This window comes from Mycena indigotica (genome assembly GCF_014461135.1).
Source record: "Mycena indigotica strain 171206Taipei chromosome Unknown Mind.scaff0007, whole genome shotgun sequence".
Classification (NCBI taxonomy): domain Eukaryota; kingdom Fungi; phylum Basidiomycota; class Agaricomycetes; order Agaricales; family Mycenaceae; genus Mycena; species Mycena indigotica.
In genome coordinates, this window is record NW_023503006.1 from 4862063 (window position 1) to 4886106 (window position 24044).

General features: G+C 53.2%; 2 protein-coding genes across 2 annotated transcripts; one reads left to right on the top strand and one right to left on the bottom strand.

Annotated features, from left to right (window-relative positions):
- Window positions 1-12176: 12176 nt before the first annotated feature.
- MIND_00902400 (F-box domain-containing protein) lies at window positions 12177-13787 on the bottom strand (the record flags this gene model as incomplete). The annotated part of the gene is made up of 1 exon (XM_037365666.1): window positions 12177-13787. The coding sequence occupies one exon, from the start codon at window positions 13785-13787 to the stop codon at window positions 12177-12179; it is 1611 nt and encodes a 536-aa protein (XP_037218908.1).
- A 1284-nt stretch (window positions 13788-15071) lies between these two features.
- On the top strand, window positions 15072-16571 carry MIND_00902500 (uncharacterized protein; the record flags this gene model as incomplete). The annotated part of the gene is made up of 1 exon (XM_037365667.1): window positions 15072-16571. One exon carries the CDS (start codon window positions 15072-15074, stop codon window positions 16569-16571), a length of 1500 nt encoding a protein of 499 aa, XP_037218909.1.
- Window positions 16572-24044: the final 7473 nt, after the last annotated feature.

The window sequence follows — 24044 nt, forward strand, 5'->3', positions numbered from 1 at the left end:
TCGAGACGGTCAATGAGGCGAGTAATTTCGCTCTGCAGGATCAGGCAGTACGAATACAGGTCGACAGGGATGCCAGGAGTCATCATTGGGGAAGAGCAGGCAAGCACAGTAGGGTGAGGACAAATATAGGAGATAGAGAGGATCAACTGGGGCTAGAAGAGTGCCAGAGTCGATGTAGAGGCTTTGGTATGCTGTCAGGGGATGAGGGTCCAGGTGCCTAGTTGATACCAAAGCCGGGGGAACACACAGCCAACTACTTAAGTACAGGGCTATCTGCGCACGGACCAGCATTACTGACCCATTGAATTCAATTCTCTTCTGCTGGTCACAGTCACCTCAGATTTTTTGGCTGAAATATTTTGGGGGGTTACAGGTCACAGCCAAATCTTTTGGTTACAAAGTGTCCCAATCAGGAAGATTTTCAAATTTTCCACATGTATACCGAATTTCCTAATCAGGTAATAGGTCATGCTAGAATTGCATATCTTGGCCAAATGGTTATGGGGCAGAGGCAGGCCAAAATGGGTCGGTATACGGGATGAGTTTCACACAAAGTTAATGAAACTTATAGGGAAACATTGTGATATTTTCAGTTGATTCACAGGACATAAGTATTTGAAACTTAAATTATACCCAGTCACTGATTATAGTATTTGCCAACTCCCTTCTGCTCCATGAACTTGTTCATCTGAATTACTGTGTGGTCTTGATTGTTTACTGTACCATCTTGATCAAGTGTCCACATTAGGTTTGGTACAGCCTCTGACGGTGCTGGGATGGCCCATGCTGTACCATAAGCCCTTGAGTTCAATGCACTTATGGTATAGGAAGGCAGTAGAGGCCAAGGATGACAATCTAATCATCTCAGCCTCCCCCCCCCATTTTACCAGACCAAACATACATTATGGTTGTTTCTCATACTACTGTATCATTTCAATCAAGTTTCCAGGCCATGTAACGTGGAAGGCACTCTGTCCACAATCACAGCCCTCCAGAATGTGTACAAGGTTAAAATCTGACCTGTCCACAGTAATAGATTCTGAATTTCTTTTATCCAACTTAAGCTATTTCCCACAAATAAGTCCTGTCCAGGCCACCATGTAACATATAATCCAGACACTTGATCGAAATGATATAATAAGTTGCAGAAAAAACTGTTTGGGTGACAAAAAGGAAAAGTGTTATATCCCGTGCATCTTCGGAGGCTCCGAGGTTATCCTTGGAGTGTAACAGGGTTTTTACGCGATTAAGGTATCTGAGTGTTTCCCTTCAAACAGTTAATCTGCATGCAGACTCCCTCAGACCTGTTCGGTCCCCCCAACCATCAACTCGGATCTTTACCCATGGACTTGTGTTTGTTTACTTATATCCTTTAGGCGTTCGCCTTGTTTCCTTTGCCTCGTGTATGTCTTCTTGTTCCCCTTACTTACTATGCCTTTGTACTTAACCCGCAGGGAGATCCTGCAGACCACATCGGATCTCCCTGCGAGGTCATATGCCTTATGCTTACCACTTAGTATAAATACTCGTACTCTACACTCCTGTACTTCAGTTTCATTATTAACGTTTCTTGCCTCACTCTCCGCTCTCATCCGACTCCTTCCCGCATTCTAAGCCTTATCGCCTTTGGCTTCTCCGAACGTATCCGCAGGAGTTTACGTATTTGTTCAGACTTGCTTTCGGCCTGCAAGACGTGTAGTTGCTCACTCCAATATAGTGTTGCGATAGCCACTCGGTTCTGCTTCGGACTTTCCGTTACTTCCTTTCGGTTCGTGCATGGCACTTAACAAAAAGGATGGGTGTCATAGTCTGGACTCCCTTGATAAATATATTGAACTGGTACAGTCCTATGCTAAGTTATATATTTTTGCACAAGTGCCTCATTCCAGCAATCTAAGGAAGCTGAAGAGCCTGCGCAGCAGCTAGAATCCGGATCCAGTCTGCTTTTACAGTTCTTGTTGTTGTCAAGCTAGGCTGTAGTTCTTCAGGATCAAATTCAAATGCAACTTAAATGGCTTACAAAATTCAATTTGATAGCTTTGTCCAAATTGTCCGCCACCAGTAGTGAATTGGGGCCATCAGGCTTGTCTTGTCCATTGGATGTACGTGCCAGATAATCCTTTACAGCTGTCACTCTATTTCTAGTAGTGGCTGGAGGAGGAGGTGGGATCCCTATATCAGGAGGGATGACAAGACTTGTTGCTTTGCCTGTTATATTGGCTATAACTAAGGTCTTCTACAAGGAGTATGTGTTAGCATGAGAATACTACACAATTGAATTATTACCTCCTTCTCCAATGGACACCCAAGAGCATATGCCACATTCAGGTTCTTATCATTGGCTGCCTTGATGATTGGATTTAGAAGTGTCTTGATAGTTTGGGTGTGCTTGGCAATAGCAGTTTTCCGTTTTGCACTCTCAGCAGAACTGTGTAAGGGCAACCCTGGAGACTCCGACGAAAGCCTAGCAGGGGAGGATCCAAAGGGTGAATAAAAGCTACGGGAAATACACGGAGGGACCGACCTAGCAGGGGAGGATCCAAAGAGAAGAAACTCTAAGGGTCCGCCTGCTAGGGCGCCAACTATATACTGGTCGTCCGTAACTGCCGACGAGGCGCAGAAGGCCTGAGCGGCGTCGCAGGCTCTGTCCCAAGGTGATCGTTGGGAGGGTCTTGACGGATCGGTGATTGTGCGGGCGAAGGAGGCCGTGGGACGATGGTCGGGGTGGGTCGGAGCGTCCGAGGGGCGCCGGTCGGATGCGCCTCGGATGCGTTCGGAGGGTCCGAAGGAGGCCGGGGGGGTTCCCCTGACATCACCCCCCCTTTGAATGCGGCGTGGCCGACGCATAATACGGAAGGGCAGCGAGTCGAAGGTTGCTGAGGCGATGTGCCGTGGTTTACCCGGGTATCTCCGATAGAAGTCCGCAATCTTGTCTGGCGCAAAGACACGGTCGAACCGAACCCACGAGTCGTGTGAAGCATCGTAGCCTTTCCACCTGACGAAATAGTTAAGACGCTTATACCTTATCCTGGCATCCAAGATTTCCTCGACTTCCCATTCGGGAACTCCGTCCTCTAGTTCGGGGGGCGGTTCGTCGTAGCCGGGTCGTCCGTCGAAGGGGTCGTCCTGAGCGGGCTCGAGCTTAACAACGGGGAAGACGGGGTGGAGCTTGGAGTAACGCGGGGGGAGGTCTAGCTTGTAGGCACCTTTGCTAACCTCTGCGAGCACCTTGAACGGTCCAAGGCGCTTGTGGGAGAACTTCTCGGAGGGCCGAGTCGTTCTAATGTCAGAGGCGTCCAACCAAACCTTATCACCAACTTGAATCTTCGGAGCGTCCGAACGTTTCCGATCGTAGTACCGTTTATACTCGTCTTTGGCTTTAACGAGTGCGGCCTTTGCCTCGGAGACGCCGTTAGCTATCCGATCGCGAAACTTCGTTTACCGACTCCAACTCTGAGCGGGCGCCTGGCTCGAAACCCATTCGGGAAGCCGGCCAGTGTCCGTCATAAAGGGTACCTGTTGAGTGGAGGAGTGAACGTGGTTGTTATAGGCGAACTCAGCGGCAGGGATAAGCTCGTCCCAGTCGTCTTGTTGGTAGTTGGTGAAGATCCGGATGTACTGCTCGAGCTCTTGGTTAACGCGCTCGGTTTGTCCGTCGGTTTGCGGGTGGTAAGCCGTGGAGGTAGCCGGTTTGACGCCAATTAAGCGCCAGAGTTCGCGCGTGAAGTCAGCGATGAACTGCGAGCCACGGTCCGAAATGTACTTCTCGGGGGTTCCGTGGTGCCTCCAGACGTTCCGATAGTACAAGCGGGCAGCTCCGACCGCGTCTATTGTCGTATGGCACTCAGTGAAGTGGGCGCGCTTTCCGAGGGCGTCGACCACTACCATAACCGCGTCATACCCGTGGGCCTCGGGCAGCTCGACAATGAAGTCTACAGTGACAGTGTGCCAACGTTCGGGCGGGACTTCGGTCGGATGGAGCTCTCCATGCGGAAGCCTTCGGAGGGGCCGTGCGGCAGCATAAGTCGCAGGTCGCGACGTAGCGTCCGATATGGCGAGACATCTGCGGCCACCAGTAGTTGCGCGAAACCAACTCTAAGGTCTTGAACCGCCCGGCGTGTCTGGCGACTCGCGTATCGTGGCAGAGCTCGATGATGCGCCTCCTTAGGTCCTTGTCTTTAGGGACTACAACCTTGCCGCGGAAGTACAGGAGGTCGCCGGAGACGGCCCACTCGTCCGAACATGATGAGCGGGGGCCCCGAACTTGACCTCGGACCTTCAAGAGTTGCCGGGCCGCAAGCGCGACGGGCTCCTCTAGGTCAGGCTCACCGGATAGCGCTTCCTTGATGTCCCTGGACAAGTTCGGAGCCAGGCCCAGAGACGGTGACGGCCTCAAGCGCGAACGTGGAACAGTTCGGGCGTAAGAGGGTGACATCCGAGTTGTCGTCGGAGATACCGTGGTCGGGCCGGCGAGAGAGAGCATCGGGGACGGCCCATCTGGCGACCTGGGACGTGGTGCAGCGTAAAGTCAAACCTGGAAAGGTACAACGACCATCGGGCTTGCCGACGGTTAAGGTGCTGTGCCTTTCGGAAATACTCCAAATTCTTATGGTCAGTCCAGATCTCGACCGGATGCGCGGCACCCTCGAGGAAATGCCGATACTCCTCGAGTGCGCGGATGATCGCGAGCATCTCCTTGTCGTGAATCTCGTAGTTGCGCTGGACATCATTTAAGCTTTTTGGAATAGAACGCTACAGGGTGCCACTTCCCGTCCGGGGCGGATTGTTGTGAAAGAACCGCCCCGTCGCATAATCTGAGCTGTCTGCTTCAAGTCGGAAAGGCCGGGAGTCGTCCGGGATCGCTAAGACGGGCTCTGAGACGACCGCGTCTTTGATAGCTTGAAAGGCGGCGGCTTCGGCGTCTCCCCAGGTCCATTTCTGGTCTTTCTTGGTGGCGCGAAGAGGGGTTGCGCTAGGGCCGAGAAATCCCGAATGAACCTGCGGTAGAAATTAGCAAACCCCAGGAACTGCTGGACGTCCTTCTTGTTCTCGGGCGGAGGCCATGCGGAGACTCCGGCAACCTTAACGGGATCCATTTCGACGTGGTTGTGAGAGATGATAACCCCCAGGTACTCGATTGACGATTTCTCAAGTCGCACTTCTCCTTGCGAAGGTACAGCTTGTGCATTCGGAGTCGCCGAAGGACTTCGCGGACGATCTCGCGGTGCTTACGGAGGTCCGAATGCGCGATAAGGATATCGTCGAGGTAGATCATGACGTCTCCTGAGAGAATGAGATCCTGGAAAATGTCATTCATCATCGTTTGGAAAGTCGGGGGAGTTCGTCAGGCCAAAATACATCACCAAAGGTTCGAACAACCCTCGGTTGGTCCGAAAGGCTGCCTTCCACTCGTCTCCTTCTTTAATCCGGACGTTATTAAAGCCCCAGCGAACGTCGAGTTTGGTGAAGTAACGGGCGCCCTTAAGCCTGTTGATAAGGTCATTAATCAACGGGAGGGGGTACCGGTTCTTAATCGTCATTGCGTTGAGGGCGCGGTAGTCCTGGACAAACCGAAGTCCTCCGTCCTTTTTCTTAACGAAGAAGACGGGGAAGCCATCGGAGATTTCGAAGGGCGGATACGGCCTGTGGCAAGTCCCTCCTCGATGAACTCGTCAAGTTCGCGCTGTTCAAGGGGGAGATCGGATACACCTTGCAATTAGCGGGCTTCGCGTCGGGGACGGGTTCGATAGCGTGGTCCCAAGCCCTCCGCTCTGGTAACGTGTCGAAGGACTCCTTGTCAAAGACGTCTTGGAACTCCTTGGCCCAGTCCGGAATCTCCGAAGGCGGGGGGGCCGAGTTACGGGCGAAGGCCTCTGCAAGGCGTTGGGACACGGTGCTCCCAGCGCGAATCTCCTCGATTGGGCGAAAGGAGGTGTAGAAGATGCGGTCGCCGTCTTCAAGATGCTCGTCGTCGTCAAGGTCTGGTGAGCGCTCCGGAGGGTCCGAAGGAGCTCCGAGTTCGTCGTCGGCATCGTCTGGGCCAGCGATATCGATAGCGCAAACGGTGGGGAAGGCGCCCGCAAGTAAGCGCGATTTAAGGAGTCGGAGGCGGCGAACCTCAGCGCGCTCGGTCCGTTCCTCGTCGCGGCAGGTGGAGCAGCTTCGGGGGCAGCGGCTCATTTTCACCTCCTTTGTTTCCCAGTTGATCTCGGGGTTATGCTTTTTGAGCCAGGAGTACCCGAGTATCAAGTCCTGTTTCCCAAGGTGGGTTACAGCCAGCTGAACGCGTTCGGAGTGTCCGTTGTATCGTAGGACCAGGTCCGCGATTTGGCGAATAGACCCAGCATCATTGGGGGTGCCGTCGACATTGTAGACCGGTATGGGTACTGAGAGATTTCGGACTGGCACGTTGTTTCGGTTGGACGTATTCTGTGTCGATAAAGTCCAAGTGGCTCCGCAGTCGACCAGACCCGAGAGGGAGAGCTTGAGCGCGTTCGCAGTGGACTCAAGTTCAAGGGGGAGGTGCAGCGAGTTAACGTCAGGAGCGGCAGAGATGGTATAACTGCCAGGTAGCTTTTTCTCCCAGGCAAGTCGGCGTATCCGAACGGGGGGCTTCGGAGGGGCGGGGGTGCGTCTTTCGTTTCAGGCTCGTTGTAAGGCAAGGGAGTTGATTCATCATACAAACAAGTGAAACGATTTATGGGACGCGAACGAGGGCACACCAGTCACTCGTCGCGGGGACAAAATCCTCTGCCGGAGCCTCCGAATGCGCTTCTGCTAAGGCCGCGGTGTCGGACAACCGCGCAAGTAGCTCTCCTAGCATCTCATCGCCAAGTTGCTGGATCACCTCGTCGAGGATGTCCATATGGCGAACATCGGGCGGGGAGCGGACAGTCCCGAGCCAAGTGATTGGGGTCGCCGCATCTGAAGCAGGCTCGACGAGGGGCGCCCGAGCCCTAGTACGATCCAACTCCATAGGGACGGGAGCCGGAGGTACCGGGACGGGGCGCAGGGCCGCGGGTGGCGCAGGTGCGGCCACCGGGCGGATGGGGAACGGAGTTGCCGAACGAGTGATGGGGAAGGCGCCCGCGGAGCTCCCGAAGCGGTCCAGGGGTAGCCGTTCCCTTAATGAGCTTCGCTCGCACCAGGGCTTCATATTGTCGGAAAGCCCGAGTGCGCCAGCCTAGATAGTCACGGAGGTCTGGGGGGTCGTTCGAAGAGGTGATGCCGTTGTTGATCAAGGGGTCAAGTCCGTGGCGGTACTTGGTTACCTTAACCAACGCGTCTTGAAGCCAGCGAGGTCCATCAAGTCCTCGAAGTCGTCGGTATATCCGTAGACATCCCGCGTTCCCATGTGATAACCCCGCTTTCCAACTTAGCGAGCGCGAGGTCCTGTTCGTTCTCCTCGACGAACCGAAGGCGAAACTCGGAGAGGAACTGGCTCCACCGAGGGAAGGGGAAGGGGTTTTTGCTCCCATGACGCTCTGCCCATTGCTGAGCAGGTCCCTCCGCCATATAGGACATGGCGTAGCGGACGGCCTTTTCTTCGCTCGGCTCTCCGTTAACTACGAAGGCCTCCGGGGCAAGCCGGCGTAGGTTTTGACCGCGTATAGGAAGGCGCGGCCGCGTTTGCGATCTCCGTTAAACGCAAACGGGGGGGTTTGGTCGTAAGACCAGTTTTAGGCGACAGTAATGTCACCAAATAACGCATCCCGTCGGGGCATTCGGAGATGCCGGGCGGTTCGGGAGCTGCCGGAGGTGGTGCGGCAGCGGAAGCCTGGGAAGCAAGGTGGGTGAGGAGATTGGTGAGGTTGTCTAGTTTCGCCTCAAGTGCGTCCATGCGCGCGTCAGCGTCCGGAGCAGCTCCGGTAGACATAGCGGGCGTAAAGACGACAAGAGCAGAGGAGGAGGGGTCAAGTGGCAGGGGCGGTGACGAGGGGGGTACGGACTCGTACTCCGAGCCTGAGTCAGCACCAAACCTGGCAATCTTGACCGGTTAATCCCGTAGAGAGTTTCTTCTGCTGTAAGGGCAACCCTGGAGACTCCCGACGAAAGCCTAGCAGGGGAGGATCCAAAGGGTGAATAAAAGCTACGGGAAATACACGGAGGGACCGACCTAGCAGGGGAGGATCCAAAGAGAAGAAACTCTAAGGGTCCGCCTGCTAGGGCGCCAACTATATACTGGTCGTCCGTAACTGCCGACGTAGAGCGCAGAAGGCCTGAGCGGCGTCGCAGGCTCTGTCCCAAGGTGATCGTTGGGAGGGTCTTGACGGATCGGTGATTGTGCGGGCGAAGGAGGCCGTGGACGATGGTCGGGGTGGGTCGGAGCGTCCGAGGGGGCGCCGGTCGGATGCGCCTCGGATGCGTTCGGAGGGTCCGAAGGAGGCCGAAGCGGGGGTTCCCCTGACAAACTGAGTGCATCAATCTGAGACTGTGTTAGCACTTGTAGATCAGGGTCTGCTTGCACAGAAGCCTGTAGTTGTTGGCCTATTGCATCACAAACACCCCCAGGGGCCTCTAACACATCTTGAAGTACATTCAATTCAAGGATGTGATCTGAAACAAAAAAGTTAATCAGTTGAATATATGAAAAAAAATCAACTGGTCAGCTCATACCACAAGTTGTGTTAGGAGGTGCAGTAAATTTTACAAGCTTTTTCCTATCAAACTTGATCTCCTGATCAAAATTAAAACTGAATTGAATATCTTGAAATATGATACTCACAGTCAATATCACTGTAGTATGATCATCTATATAGTCATAGAAATGGGCCTTTGCACCACATAGAAGAGAGCCTCCTTGGGTGCGAAGTGAGAAGCGTGGGAACCCAAGAATTTGAGTCTGTAAGATCTGTTGTTTGCATATATCTGAGGTCCCTGAACTTGCTCCTGAGAGCTGTGGAGGTTGATCTTTTTTACATGATGCTGGCATTTAATTTAGTATCTGACCTCTGTGATATATGTTATTGGCTTGCCTTGCTTTACTCCATTAGTGGTTTGAGCTGGTGCATTTGATTTGACCTGGGACACTGTCCTAATAGGAACTGACTGGATAGGACTGGCTTTAACCTGCACCAGTCTAAACATTGAACAGCTGCATATAAATGTACTTACTGCGCTTTTTCTATGGCTATTGATTCCAATGCCCACACTGGTAGACTTTGTACTCTGAGAAGTAGGGTTGAGTAATTATTAGTATGAATATCAACTGTCTTACTTTGTTTGACCCCACTTTGGAACCAGTCTTGGGCCTGGATACTACTACACCTGCTTTTTTGACTGCAATAGGACTATTTGCTTGGGAATGAGAGCCAACAATCTGCCAGATCACATATTGTTAAGATATCATTGAAAGGTCGACCTCAACCCAACACACCTTATTGCCAATAGACAAAGTTTTATGAACCCCCAGAACCGGCACTGCCGGAACTTCTAGAGCAAGAAAAAGACAGAGTGCAATGATAGAGAGTCTCATTGTGATTCTGATTACTAAGAAGATGAAAAGAAGAAGAGAAGTGGCCGAAGTTTGCAAGAGAGAGAAGAGAAAATGGAGTGGAACCAGCCTGAAAGTATCCATACACACCTTCCGATACTTAAGTGCTACTCTGGAGACTGTGGGTGCACATCTGTAAGCGGAGGGGTGTGATGCCCGTTAGCTTGTTGTGATTGATAATGGCCAGTGTGTAGATGCCGCTCCGGGAATGCTGATGGAACTACTAGTGGCAATTTGCAGACATTTGATCCGAACAGAAACAACATATCATTTGGTAACACTGCTTTCTACTAATTTCAGCTGCTGCTTTCTAAATGTGCTCCAAATTGCTGTGAAATATTCCAAAAGCGCTCGCGATTTCGCATGGAAATCGATAAAAAACAAGCAGGTAGGTATGTTGTGAATGGGAAGCTCATAGATTCAAAAGTGGTGGGAGCGCCCTTCAACGAATGCCCCAAACGCCGAACTTCGCCATCGACGGCAACAACAGGGAGAAGCCAGTGCAAGACGCCGTGATGGACATGAAACCACAAGATCTCGTTGAGAAGCGGAGATATTGTGTGTGCAACACCGTGCGACAAGACAAGCAAGCCCAATAGATCACGGAGCGGGAGGTGGACGAGAATCTCCAGGAGTATCTCGTCTGGGAGGGTGTGGATCGTGGATTCCTGCCCTCCAGGCAGGAAGACAGTAGTTGGGACATCGACAAGGTCTTGGAATACGGGCCAGTTATCTGGCCGACATGTCATCCAGACGCCGAAGTCAAGCGCCATTGGCTCCCACAGATCACGGCCTCTTGCACCTGCAACGATGGCAGCGGCAGTGCTCTTGACGCTATCACGGATGAGCATGAAGGTAATTTCTTCATTTGTGGACTGCAGCTTTTCAATGCCGCCGTAGCTTATACATGGAAGAAGTCCGTTGAGTTGATACCTGCTTTGAGCATCAGCTGCATGGCCTAAGTTGCAGTGAGTAATGAAGATCAAATAGGAGCGCGAAATTACTCACTGTGACAGCAGTCTGTGTGGTTGCTATTGACAATATCAAATAATTGGGTCGCAAACGCGGCATCGTCGACATTGGCGTTGCGTGGCAATCTAAAGCTAAGTTGAATCCAGTGGCGGTAATAAAGATATGGTCGTTCCCAGCAGAAGAACCGCCAGTCATCCTCCGAGTCACCAGGGGAGTCGGTCAAAACCGTGGCGGAGGTCCAGCTGCCGGCCCTATTCGGGCCGTTATAACAAAACCCATGCTGGTGCACGCGAGACACTCTATGCTTTTCAATCAGGAGCCCGGTGCCAAAGAAGTTGTCTGCCTTCCCATTATACTCGGGCGAGAAACGTCCTGTGTAGTCTAGAATCCATGTGGGGAGTTCCCCTTCGTCTGCGGCCAAGCTGGCGAGAAGCGCGTCTTGGATGATGGCTGTGGTCTCCGATGTTGGCAGGTCCACAAAATCTGGCATTTCCAATGCCATCTCTCGAGCAACTGGAAAGGCCCACTCGTCGTCTCCGTCGTCCACGTACGTTAACAGGTAAGGACCCGCATATTCGGGGTCGAGGCCTGTCAGGGTGCATGGGATCATGGTACTAAGATGAGGAGAGGGCTGGCCCGGGAAGGGTGAGAGGAGAGGGTACACGAGAATGGTGGGAGTGGGACTCGTGCCAGTCCCACTCCCTTCCAATCTGTGGGACTCCAGCTATCAAAGTGGGATTCATGGCTGGTTGCTGTGATCGTCTCCAAGGCCGGCTGATGCCAGCTCAGGAGAGAGACTTAGCCGGCGTCGCGCAGCGAGCCTCCGCGGCGAGCGGCAGCCCGCGGCAGCGTGGGGTCCGGGGCGAAGCCCTGGTCGGGGTCCGGGGTGGAAAACCCCGGCCGCCGCGGCCGGCGCCGCAACCTAGAGTTAAAAGACAGTGAGTCATGCAAAAAGGCGGAAAAAATTGAAGGGAAGACGGACGATGCTCCGCGCAGCGGGCCCTGCGGCGAGCGGATGCCCCCGGCAGGGTGGGTCCAGGGCAACGCCCTGGTCGGGGTCCGGGGTGGAAAACCCCGGCCGTCGCGGCCGGCGCCGCAACCCAATGATCCACGCACGACACATCAGAAAGATGATGTGCATCGAGTCCCACTCTGATGGGACAAGTCCCACCAAATCGGCTTAACCGCTGTCAAACAGCACTGGGAGTGGGACTGGCGCGAGTCCCACTCCCACCAAACTCGTATATACTCGTGAGAGGAGAGCTCAACTGCCAGGACGAATGACGGAGAAGCTTTATTTGCGGGTGTGGGATGCAGTGTGGATAGCCTGTGACCAGTTCCGTCGTAGCGAAACGTCCGATATGCCCCGCGCGCAGAGCCACGTATCTTCTCCGTCGACGTTTTTGGCAAGCGGGTCACACGCGTCACATCATTCAAGGCTGTCCCGCTGACATGGTAACAACCAGCGGTGTCTGCCCGAACGCATGGCTTCTTTCTCGGTGTGCAACGGCGGCAAAACCTGGCCCAGGAAGAGCCATCATGATCCCACCGGTCGCGCCCAGGGCGCAAAGTTCAAACTTCCAAAGTCTCCATGGCTTTACTTACCAAGTGATTGGTCAGTGAAAATTTGGTGCCAGAGTACTTAATCAAACCAAGCGGAATTGAAAGCCATTTATCTTGACTACAATAAAGCAAATGAGCTAAGTGGGAGTTACGACATTGAACCCGAAAGATGGAGCACCCCGCACGCGATTAGTTCCCATTTTGCATCCCAAACCTCCACCGTGCGGGGCCACACCGACTCGGGGAGGGCCACTTCTGCACGCAAGAGAGTAGCACTGGCGCTGGCAGCTATTTTGCCGCTGGTATCTCCCGTCTGAGGACCCAGCCGGGAGCGGATCATCTTGAGGATCGAGATCCCGCCATCTTGAACGACGCTGGCGTTATGCGCTCCGATGAAAATGAAAGTCAACGCAGGTAGGAGCAGTGGTCTGTCCGCATCCTGCCACGATACTAGGGCGTTGATCGCGTTTGTGTCCTGAATGTCAGGCAGGCGAAGGGTGGTGATCGGGCTTGCGGGGCTCATGAATGTGGTGCGGAGCACATGCAAACCGAGGCTCGTGAGGCCGCGGACTTCGAGCGTCCGCAGCGTCGTCAGACTGGCCTCGGAGTTTCTGCGGAATCGCTCAAGAGGGAAGAGGTCTCCGCGCGACTTGGGCGAGGACAGCACGAGCTCCTGTAGTCTTGGCAGGACGAGAAACTGAACCACCAGCGTTTCGGTGAAGAGAAGGACGAGCTTTGTGAGTAGTGGTAAGACACAGAGCGGCGGTTGATCCACCATCGCCATGAATAGCGGAGGGGAGAGGCCGTAGAGTGTCAGTTCCTTCACATTGGTGCAACGGGAGAGGATGTGGAGGATGGAGCGGAGCGCGCCACGGTCGCGCCAGTCCATTGGTAGCGCGTTGCCTGGGAATGCCAGCCGCAGCGAGCGAATTTGGGCCCAGGGGAAATGTGGCGCAAATAGTGAGCCAGGAGGGGCTTCCCCAAGCGAGAGCGTAAGGTCGAGATTCGTCAGCCGCGGAGCATCCGCAAAAGCGTCGAGGGTCTGACCAGCGTCCGGGTGGAAGGGCGGAGAGCGGTGGAGATCGATCGTCAGCGCGCGGAGCTCTTTGAACGTCTGGGGCGGGCGGGCCAATTCCTCGGTTGGCGAAAGTGCGCCCTTGGCAAGGACCAGAGTGGGGACCCCAGCAACAAATTGCGGGATGCTTAGGAGAGCCTGAATGACGAACACAGGTATGCCCTTATGTCTGCGGCGCGAGACACGGGAGTTCGGCCCTTGGACTGTGTGGACGATCGTCGTGTGCAACTGAAGATGGCCAGACGGTATCACCCGAGTGAGCAGTTCCAAATCGGATCGGGTGTGTGTTGCGCGGAAGTACCAATGCTTCCAGAGCCGTAGCGAGCCGAAGGTTAACTGACGCCATGCGGCGCAGACGTGCGTAAGGACAAGCGGCGCCACCCTCGAGTCACTCGTGAAGTATGTAAGCGCCGTGGAGTCCGCGACAACGCACAGCTCGAATATCGCCTCCAGAAGTTCCCCCGGGAGCCGTTGGATGGGAGAGCGGAGGGCGGCGAGGGCGGCTGCAATAGCGGTGTTCTCCTGTTTCTTCTGCCCCAATAGGTCGTGCAGGTCGTGCAGCAAGGCCAGCGTGGACTCGATTTCGTGGGTAAGCAGCGCTTCATCCTCGAGGCCTTCACTGAGGAGTTGTCGCAGGTCATTTTCGCTCATTTCCTCTTGGTCGGAGGCGTCTGAAGTGAGCATGGCGGCGTCGTCTGGCGGGATGTTGGTGGAGTGAAAGAAAGAGAGCACCAGCCCACTCACGAAGCTAGAACCGCCATAATGGACTTCATAACGCCGTTCACTGGCATGTAAGTGGTCGTCTTCTACTTCGAAAACGCAGGCAAGCGAGAGCGCAGTCTGAAGCTTCAAGTGCCGTCGTTCTCGGAGAGCTGCCACGAGGCAGCTAGATCCAGGGCTAACATTAGGCGTTCACGCACTAGCACCATATCAAATGGTCCTTCGTGGCGCAACTTCGGACTCCATCATAATGCACACTTCGAAACACATAGTGAGCGGTAACCTGGAGTAGTAGAGAAGGAGGGCGCACCAGTGAGTTGAGACCGCCACAGGCAGAAAACACGCATCCACAACATCTGCGCCACGCATTCAAATTTTGATGCCGGGGGTAGAGCCGGTAAGAGCCTCTGTCGCACGAAGTAAGCAGCCCACACGTGCATACCAACACGCACCGCAGAATATCGAAGCCGGCAAACGACGCGCATAAACAGCGCTCTCGCCCGTCGTCGTGGGGCAGAAGAAGGCGTGATACGCATCCGTCACGACGTCACACGGAGCCGAAAGCCGATCAGCGCTCACACGCTTGCTCAGCGCCCCCACGATGACGCCCACTGCAGCGCGCGCATCCAGCCCGATACGCGGAGAGCATCCAAGCGAGCCGGCATGTGCGCTTGGTGCGTGGATGGCCTCATTCCCAGCTACTTTGCGGGCTCACCTGCTGGAAAATTGCGTCGAATGGTACTGCGGCAACCCGCGGCTGGGAGGAAGGATTGTGCGCCTCTGGTGTGAGTACGGTGAGTACGAGCTCTTTGAAGTATTGAAATCCTCAACGCTTCCCTTCCGCATACTTAGTATGTTAACGCGTCTTCCAATTTCTGGTGCCCTTTCAAACTTATCGCATGAACCAGTTACCAAGCTGCTGGTCCAAGCATGAACAATGGCGTATGCCTTGTCGCGGAACTTGAAGACACGGAACGAACATGCTAGTACTAGTACTCAGGCTATGCGGGAGGAAATTTCAAGCCGGAGACCGCCGGCCCGTGCTCAATATTCCTACATGTACAGCCAGTGTGTCATATCTATCTGCTTTATCCTTTTCTTCGATCGTCCATCCAGATTGCCACCTGTTCGTTTGTGACACGTGAGTCACGGACGCCTGTCCCACATTCAAAGCGCACTGGCAGTGCTAGTATATATAACGCCTGGATTACGGCGCTTTGACGACCAACCTTGCTTTCCACGACCATCATGCCTGCCTTCACCGATCTGCCCACCGAAACTCTCTCCCAAATTTTCCACCTTTGCCTCGCCTTCAGGCCCGACGTCGACAACTACGTGCGCAATACCTCACTAGGGACTCTCGACCCCTCCTTCGCCCGCCAACTTGCGCTCCATTCCCTCGCGGGCGGCGACCTTGCCACCCTTGAGCAAGTCTGCTCCCGCTTCCGCATCATCATCGCGGGCACGCCGTCGCTCTGGAACGAGCTAACGCTCGACCTACACGGCTTTCATGCGGACGCGTACCTCCAACTTCCCATCCGACCCGTCTTCAACCTCAATGGCCGCATCAAGCGCGAAGCAGACCAGCACAAAACGTTGATGTGGCTGCTCAAGCGTGCTCTCCAGCGTAGTCAGAGCTTGCCCCTCACGTTGGCAGTCCGCTCCATGGGGGAGTTTCCGCAGTCCCCTCTGCGGCTTATCTTTGCGGAGTCCCGTCGCTGGGAGAGCGTCACGCTTGACGTGCCACCCAGTATGCAGGTCGACTTTGGCCCGCTGAAGGGACAGCTTCCAAGGTTGAAGGAGCTGCGGGTTCCGACGGTGTATAACCCGATGCTTCCCATCAGTCTTTCTCTCGTCGATCCTTCGCCAAACCACCTCGTTGCCGTCCTCGCCTCAGCGGAGAAGCTCACGCAGCTCGAATATGCCGGCCCGCTTAGGCCCATCGCCAAACTATCCCTGCTCCACCTCCGGAGAGTCAAGCTCGGTCCTTTGGGCGTCTACGACATTCCCTCCCTGCTGCAGTTCATGTACAGGCTGCCGATGGGCAGCACGCTATTTCTGGACCTCATGCTCATTGCATCGCAAGCGGATCTCAACCGGCTTCACGGAAAGCTACTGGACAAAGGGCGGAACGAGTCGCAGATTTCGACACTGGAACTGTCTCTCTCCCATACTGGGGCAATCGCTCCCCTGCTGGACCTTTTCTTCAGCGCACTGGCAATGCCACAACTGACGAGCCTCCTCGTTCATGCCAGCGACGACGTTTACTCGCTAAGCTGGCCAGTCAATGCCGCCCTCCAGATGCTCTACCCTGCGAGCATTGGCCTACGCGAGCTCTACATCGTCGACATCGACATCAAGCAGGCCCATTTACTCCAGCTCCTCGGCTGTCTTTTGGCCCTCGAATCGCTTGCAATTGGTGACAAGGAACTGCCGATTGCCCCACTCATCACCGACAGCTTCTTTTCTGCACTTCTTGTCGATTGGGTTGATGCCCCGGGCGACACAATGCTGTTGCCGAAGCTGAAGGAGCTGCAGCTCTGGACGTGTGGGGCATTTAGCGACGACGTGTTGCGTAGTTTTTTGATCCGACGAGATAGACTGGGGTCTGCGGAGAGGTTCAGGCTGGCGTTGATGTGGGTCCCCGGGACGGAGCGCGTGCTGAGCGATGATTTGGCGGGGACAATTGAAGCGGGGACACAGAGGGGACAGCTAATGTTTGAGTGTACAGCATTCCACCGGGCTTGATAATAGTGGAAGGATGCCACAGTAGGATGACTTGGAATGTGTTGAAAAATAAGGCTGGAATATCATTGCACGGAGACTGGCAATAAGGTAGCGCACAAGGGGCGGGACAACCCCCCATTTTAGGCTGTAGCAACAGGAAACCAAAATGATTTCATGTCCGAGAAGGGGTTGACTTGCGGATACGGTCTTTTAGCTCAGATCAATTTAGGACTCCAATCATTTTAGAGTAGTTTGAAATCATTTGTAAATGATAATAAACATTTAAATAATCATTTTGTTGGACTGATTGCCAAACAATAAACAAATGAAAATAAATGATTCAAAGATTAATCCTGTGAGATACTCACTTTGAGCATCTTTGCTGGGGTTGGGGCTTAATAACATGGTAAAACCCTAAGACTCATAGTGACTCTAAGCAGTATCTTGCTCATTAGACCCTGTACAATACTAAGAAGACTCTAGCAGGTGGAAATTAGTCATCAGTAATGTAACCCTTGTTGTGGATCAAAGCAGTCAATACCTCATTATAGTTAGTATGACACTCGAGTTGTTGTGTTAACACCTTGTATATCGCAGTTTTCATTTTCAGCATATTTAAATGCCTAGATAATACTATTATTGCCTAATCTTAGTAATGTAGCTATTTTGAAATATAATTTTTTTTATTTTTATTTTTATTTTGGAGCGTTTGGAGTAATGAACTTCAGTCTGCAGAAGCATTCCAAAGAACATCCACTGGGTGCACTGGGAATAGCTAGTAAAAATGCCGGGAAGTAAGCTCAGGGGGAAATGCCTGAAATATAATCTCTTGAGAATTAATTACTCTTATATTAAGCAGATGTCATGTGAATGTAACCAATCTAAGGCTATTCATGATGTTGTTCTTGGCTGTAATATCAGTATAAAGGGCATGCAGACTTTGATATTTCATAAACTCATGAATAAAATTGGCATGTTTAGTCTGCCAAAAATTGTGAAACAACATTTGAAGCTGGGGCGTAGCCCCAGCCTGTGTCACGGTTCGGGTCGGGCCGTCCGGGCCATAAGGCCGTACGGGCCCGAACGGGCCCGCATACCGCCGTCCTCCTCGACGTTCCCCCATTCTCAGCTCCTATACCTATATCTATGCATAGAATATGGGTGGGGTCCACAGAATGTAATGCATAAGATATGGCTCACCTCCCACCCAGGCTGCCCTCCAGTATTTAATGCATTGAATAGCTCACAGGGCACCCAGGCCATCATTTCTGAGCCGCGCCCGCCGAGCAGATTTTGATCCCATCATATGATAACCTGGGGAATAACCTGGGGAATAACCCAGGGCTTAATTTTCGATGCCTGGTCACACATGTCACAAATATCGTTGGGTCAATCGGGTCGTCACCCTTCGTCACACAATCTATTACTAATCACAAAAAACACTTCTTCCTCTATAGCGCTGGCCGCCTCCATAGCGCTGGCCGCCCTCCTGTTCTGCTGCGCCGGCACCGCCTCCTACACGACTCACGAGCACCGGCAGCAGCACCCGCCTCTCTTCACCAGGCCCCCAACGCTCGTCTTTTAGCGCCCACGTTGTCTTTAGCGCCCGTTCCTCATTCTGCTAGGGCTGTAGACCGTACCGTATACGGCTACGGCCGTGTACGGTACGGCCTCTGACGGCGCCGGGACGGCCCCATGCCGTACCGTAAGCCCGCGATTTTAATGCCCTTACGGTACGGTACGGCGCCGTCAGGCCGTATTACGGTTTACGGAGACGGCATGGCATATGCAAAAAAAACTAAACTATTTCGATGCTACTAATGTATCCGAGTCTATTCATTTAATTTTTGCTTTATCTCCCGATGCCGTTGACGGAGCTGGTTTTTTACTAACATCAGGCCGCGAATCGTTTGAGGCTGTAGACTGGAACGTCAGAGACTGATCGTGTCTCGGCCCCCAGAGAAAATGCGCTCAACTGCAACGGCCGAACCTTTCACGATGATCAGCAATTATTGATGTGTTGGCAGACTTGAAATAAGTAGCGCACCAGGGATAGAGAGAATATCGAGGGCCATCCGATGCAAACAAGGGAATTGACGGCGACGCGCATACCACCACTCTATCGGGTCACATTTTTTTGAAGTCTTCGCGCGGAAGCGTGAAGTAGTACTCCAACTCATTGACAACTGCCTGATCGCGTTTCTCAAGTCGCGCTGTAAAGCTGCGGATTGGCTTGCTGTTTGAGGTATCTTGGGGAGCCGGTGAGGGTACACTGGCGGGTGTATCATGGCTTTTCGCATATCGCTTCTCGTAGCGGTCTGCTAACCGTTCCTTGGCCGTTTCAAGGTAGGCGAGGAGGAGAGTGTCGTCACTGTAGTCTTCTTGAATTCCTTCGTATGATATCCGTGGATCAAGCACTGTCGGCGTGATGAGTTCTCCGTGAGCATTTCACAGCAATGCAAATATGTTACTCACATGCAGCCCATGTATAGATTGGGGAAATATCGAATTTGGTGAAATAATCGCTAAGTTTGGTGTGCGCGTCGACCAATCCCTGCTTGATCTGTGGTGAGACATCATCGGGAAGGGCCCTCAGGCAGTCGCGAATGTGGAGTTGAAGCCCTCGGAAGACGGCATGTGTAGTCGACAGCATGGGATACTTTGTCTTCGACATTTGAACGGTCGCATCACGAAACATCTCTAGCCACTCCGAAACGAGCGAAATTGCTGACCAGTCGCTATCGTCCAATGCAAACTGGTGTAGCTCTCGGGTCCGGTCAACGAAGCTGTCGACAGCGCTCCGAAATTTCAACGCTCGACCTGGTAACATAATCAAGATGAGGATTTGTAGTAATTGACGAGTTGAACGCACTCAGCATTTGCTGCGTTGATGACCATCGCGTCCGAACATCCAAAATTAGCATCAACACATCGGTTTCTGTGGTAGTGCCTTCATCGATGGAGTTTCGGACCTCGCGCTGCCATGATTTACGGCGCTGCGGGCTTGATCTAACCGCACGGACAATTCGACGAAGCTAGCAAAGTTCAAGTGAATGACTCGCAAACAACGTTTAGTGCTCACCTTTTTTACGGCCCCAAGGAGCGCCTTATTCGAAGGTGTAGGCGGTAAAAGATTGCCGGTTGCTTGTGTCGCATTTGGTGCCAAATCTTGGCCAGTCTCGCCAGCGCCCTCGGTTTCCTCATCCCAGTCATCGTCGTCACGCTGGGCTGCATCTAAGTCATCCCCCTTCTCGTGCTCCGCTGCAAAAGGGTCGTCGTTGTCGGTGTCGTCACTGGGCGCTTGCGCTTTGACTTCGGAAACATGCTCTTGATACGAACAGGAGTTTGGCGATGAGGAATCAGTGTCTTCATTTGCCTTTTTCGGAGGCTTCTCAACTGCGCCAATACTTTCGAGGAGCTAACGATACATCAATTTTTGAAGTGCCGAAGCAGGCGCAATTGATCTCACCTTCAGTGCCGCCAAATGGATAGTATGAGGCATGCATCGGAGCCTTGCTTCGCTCTCGGAAAAAGTGATGCCAGCAGCTATGCACTTCTCCTCGATTGCGGCCACCATCGTGTCATTGTTCGTTGCGTTGTCCATTACAAAAGCCGAGATCTAAAAGAAGGAATTCAGATATTCTGGAAAATATAATGATAGCGCACGCACACGGTTCGTAAGGCCATACAGCTCCAGTGTTGCCCACACAACTTCTGCAATATTATCTCCCGAGTGGGCTCCAAGGAGTTCGCAGAAGTCAATCAATGTTTCCTCTGTGGCGTCATTGTCAGCGCTGAAGGGGGAATGGAAATTATTTCATACCAAGATTCCCATCGTTTGTTGTATAATGAGCAATGATCGCGATGAATGCATATCCGTTGCTCGAGGACCACGCATCCAGTGAGATTGAAACTGTTGACTTCAAGCCCTGTATTGACCGTGAGGCGATTCCATAAATGGACAGACCACATACCTTGAACATCGTCTTGAGCCCCGCCTCCATCTCCTCCTGCATCTTCATTATCTGATTGCGTACCGACCATCTTCCGGGGATGTTCAGGCTGTCTGAACGATGTACATAATACAAGAGACGTCTGAACGCCGGTTTATCAACCTCGTCAAACGGCTGGTCACATTCCGCTACCCATTCTGCCAGAAGTCGCTCGAACTCCCTCTGATCCCATGCCCGCGCCTTTTGTCGAGAGATCGTTTCCGAAAGTGTCGGCTGTCCTTGTCGGAGTCGTGCAAGATAGCTCTCTTCCGACACCTCATCGAACGTGCGCCGGCCCTGCGCGATCTCAATCTCCTCCGTGGTTGGCTCGTTACTGCGGCCGGTTACTGTGGGGTCTTCCCGGGCGCGTTCCGCCAGAATTTGTTGAAGACGGTACATGGGAGGAGCATGGGACTTGAGATACCCGACGAGGCCTATCATATATGAACATGGTAGATAAGAGCGGCAATGAGAGCACATACCGTTGGTGCTGGACTTCATCTTCTTGGTAATCGTGATAACCTTGTGATCACCATGTAAGCAGCGGAAGTGCCGGTCACCATCCAGTCCGGCTTGCCCCTTAGCGTTGAGTTCCACACGTTCGAAGAACAAGAACGCGACTGCAGTTCTTTCGCGTGACTGAAACTTAGCATGAGCGAGTGACCAAGGCCGTCACAGAGCCACTTACTGCCTTCGTTGTCTTCGTTTCTGTGGCCTTTGGTGCAGGAAGCGGCCCGCCGTCTGGCGCTGACAGTGTAGCCGTCTCAGATGTGTGCCGTTTCTTTGCTGGAGGCTTCTCGGCGCGGTCGCTTGCTTTTCGCTTCTTCCGGCCACTCGAAGATGCGCCGACAGTTTTGCTCGACCCAGAAAGAAGATCTGCCATCTAAAATATGACGGTAAGTACCATTTGGAGCATGTCAGAATGCTATCTGACCTCCACATTCGTCACTGGTGCAACGACTTCTATGTCAGAGTCAGAATCCGACTCAGATTGGTCGTCGCTAGTATCTGAGCCCGTGAAATCCCCATCGAGATCGTCCGAGTCCTCTCCTTCGACGTTCACATTCTCAGCCGCCTTCGATGACGCTTTCCGAGGTTTCCCGCGCCGCCTCTTGGTCTTTCTTTTGGGCTCACCATCTTCCTGTACACGGTCCGCAGCAAATATCTCTGCCATGCGTGCATTGTTTCCATCCCGCCGTGGCCGACTTGAACCTATAAGAATTTAGAATGCAGACAAAGAACTGAAGCAGGATACCACTTGCCTGAACCTCCAAGTACCCGAACCCGGAGATCGAAATGGGATAATGCCGTTGTCCCCAGTTCCTGCATTGTCGCAAGCTCGGGGAGACGAGAAAGACGGCCGTGGAGGTAAAGCGCATGGTATTTAGAGGACTGGGGGATGAGACGACGGTTCCGCAAGGTTTGGATGATGTCTCCAACAGTTGTATCGCCAGCAACGACTGGGGATTTTTCAGCGACTACAGTACGATATGGGTAGTGAACCTACGGATTGGTACTGAGGCACGATCGGCGCCCGTGACAAAGATTGTGGCTACGTCAAGCCTGACGAGTCGTCGCAGGCGACGCGAAGACATATTTAACCAGTGCCATCGCTTTCGTGGATGTGATTCCGATGACCATAACAGACGATGGAGTTTAAAGAATGACGGCCAACGTGATTGGGCTGCTAGAGGATAAGTATAACAAGGAGAGCGTCTGGACTTCACTCACCGATAACGAGAAGCAGGGTCGTGAAATATACCACCAACAAAGTTACACCCAGGGAGAAGATTTTGGCTGTGTCTTGATTGGGGAGGATGGTGGATAGAGTAAGACGAAGGCCAACGAATAGTGAAGCGGCTGGAAGCGACACCAGCAGAACAAAGATCGCAAACCAGACATCAGCGCGGTATACCAGTGCATGCCGCGATGAGCACGCGAGCACACTATACGCATATTTGGTGAATTGAGGTTCTGCGGAAAGAATGAGCCACAGTGGTGATGCATTGGTAAGGAACACTCACGCAAAGATTGTTCTTCGACATCTCGAGATGCAACTGCATGAGTCGCCCGACGGAGAGGAAGACTGCATTGTTTGGGGTTGCGCTGACATTCATGGCCTGTGTTTATAACTTGAGTTTTTGTAAACATGAACGGATAAGACCAGGAGAAAACTCACCTACAACGCTCCGAGTCGAGCGCATTTGCACACCCCGAGCTCGTCTAATGTCTGTAAGAGAGCAGAGCGGAGCACCGCCTGGGACGGGCCCCGGCGGTCTTGCGCAAGGTTGGGTGCGCGTTGTGAGGTCAGCGCTCAGGGGAGTAGCCAACTTGAGAGGGTGGCGACCGGCGCATCCGCATGGTGGGAGGAGCCAAGGTGTTTAAGCGCTGACACTGCCTTTCCGATCCACGTCATCGGTTGGGTGCCAAGCGCAAGTGCCGTCATAGCCGTATACGGCTATGACGGTACGGCCTCATACGGCCTACGGGACGGGAGCCTGCCGTACCGTCAAGGAAGGTGACAGAGGGGCCTACGGGCCGGTTACGGCGCCGTATTACGGGTAGCCGTATGCCGTCTAGTACGGCGACGGCCTACAGCCCTACATTCTGCTGCATTACCATTGCTGCTCTGCTGCTCGGCGGCCATCTTCTCTCTTTTCCATCTGTGATCTCGTAAGTCGATAGGAGACCACGCACGGCTGATATTCACTCACCCTGATAGCTTCTCCAGAACCCACGCCACATCCTCCACCATGTCCCTCCATTCAGGCGCTGGCGACCCCTTTTCGGCCTCGGCCCACCATTTCAAACAGATGAGAACGTTATAGAAGCCATTCTTGCCCGGAATATCCAAGACCGTCCATTCTCCTTCGACCTTTCGCACCTTGTTTCCTTTGACACGCCATTCCGGATTGATAGAAGGCCACCAATCCCATACTTGAGAGCCAAATCGGCCAGCATTCGAAATGCCAGGATCGTAAGTTTTTGCCCTTGCGACTTTATTCCATTGACCAACTTGAATAGGACGCTTCGTTGTCGCATGAGAACCTAGCTTCAAGCGATGTCAGCTTAGATATTAAGCACGCTCACAAAGAACAAACCCACCGACTTCAAAAAGCCATTCATTTCTTCCCACTCTTCCCATACAATCAACAATTTCTGCCAACGCTCCTTGTCCTTCGAGGTCTTCAACAACAACTCCAGTTGCTGGAGGGCTGACTCTGCCCATACCGACTTATCGGTTTTGGTCGCCCCAGCTCCCTTCTTTGGCCCTTGCTTTGGCCGCTTCGCGACGGAGATAGAGTCTTCCGTAACATCGTTGGTTCGCTTCTTTCTGGCCTTCGGCTTGTGAACCGCGACAGGCTGCTGTTCCTCGCCCTCAGGCTCTTCTGGACTTTCCCCGACATCAGAACTATCCCCTCCACCACTCTCCCCATCGGCAATGACTTGAAGTTTGCGTTTGTGGCCACGGGCATCGACCACTCTATCCGAACCTCCCCAA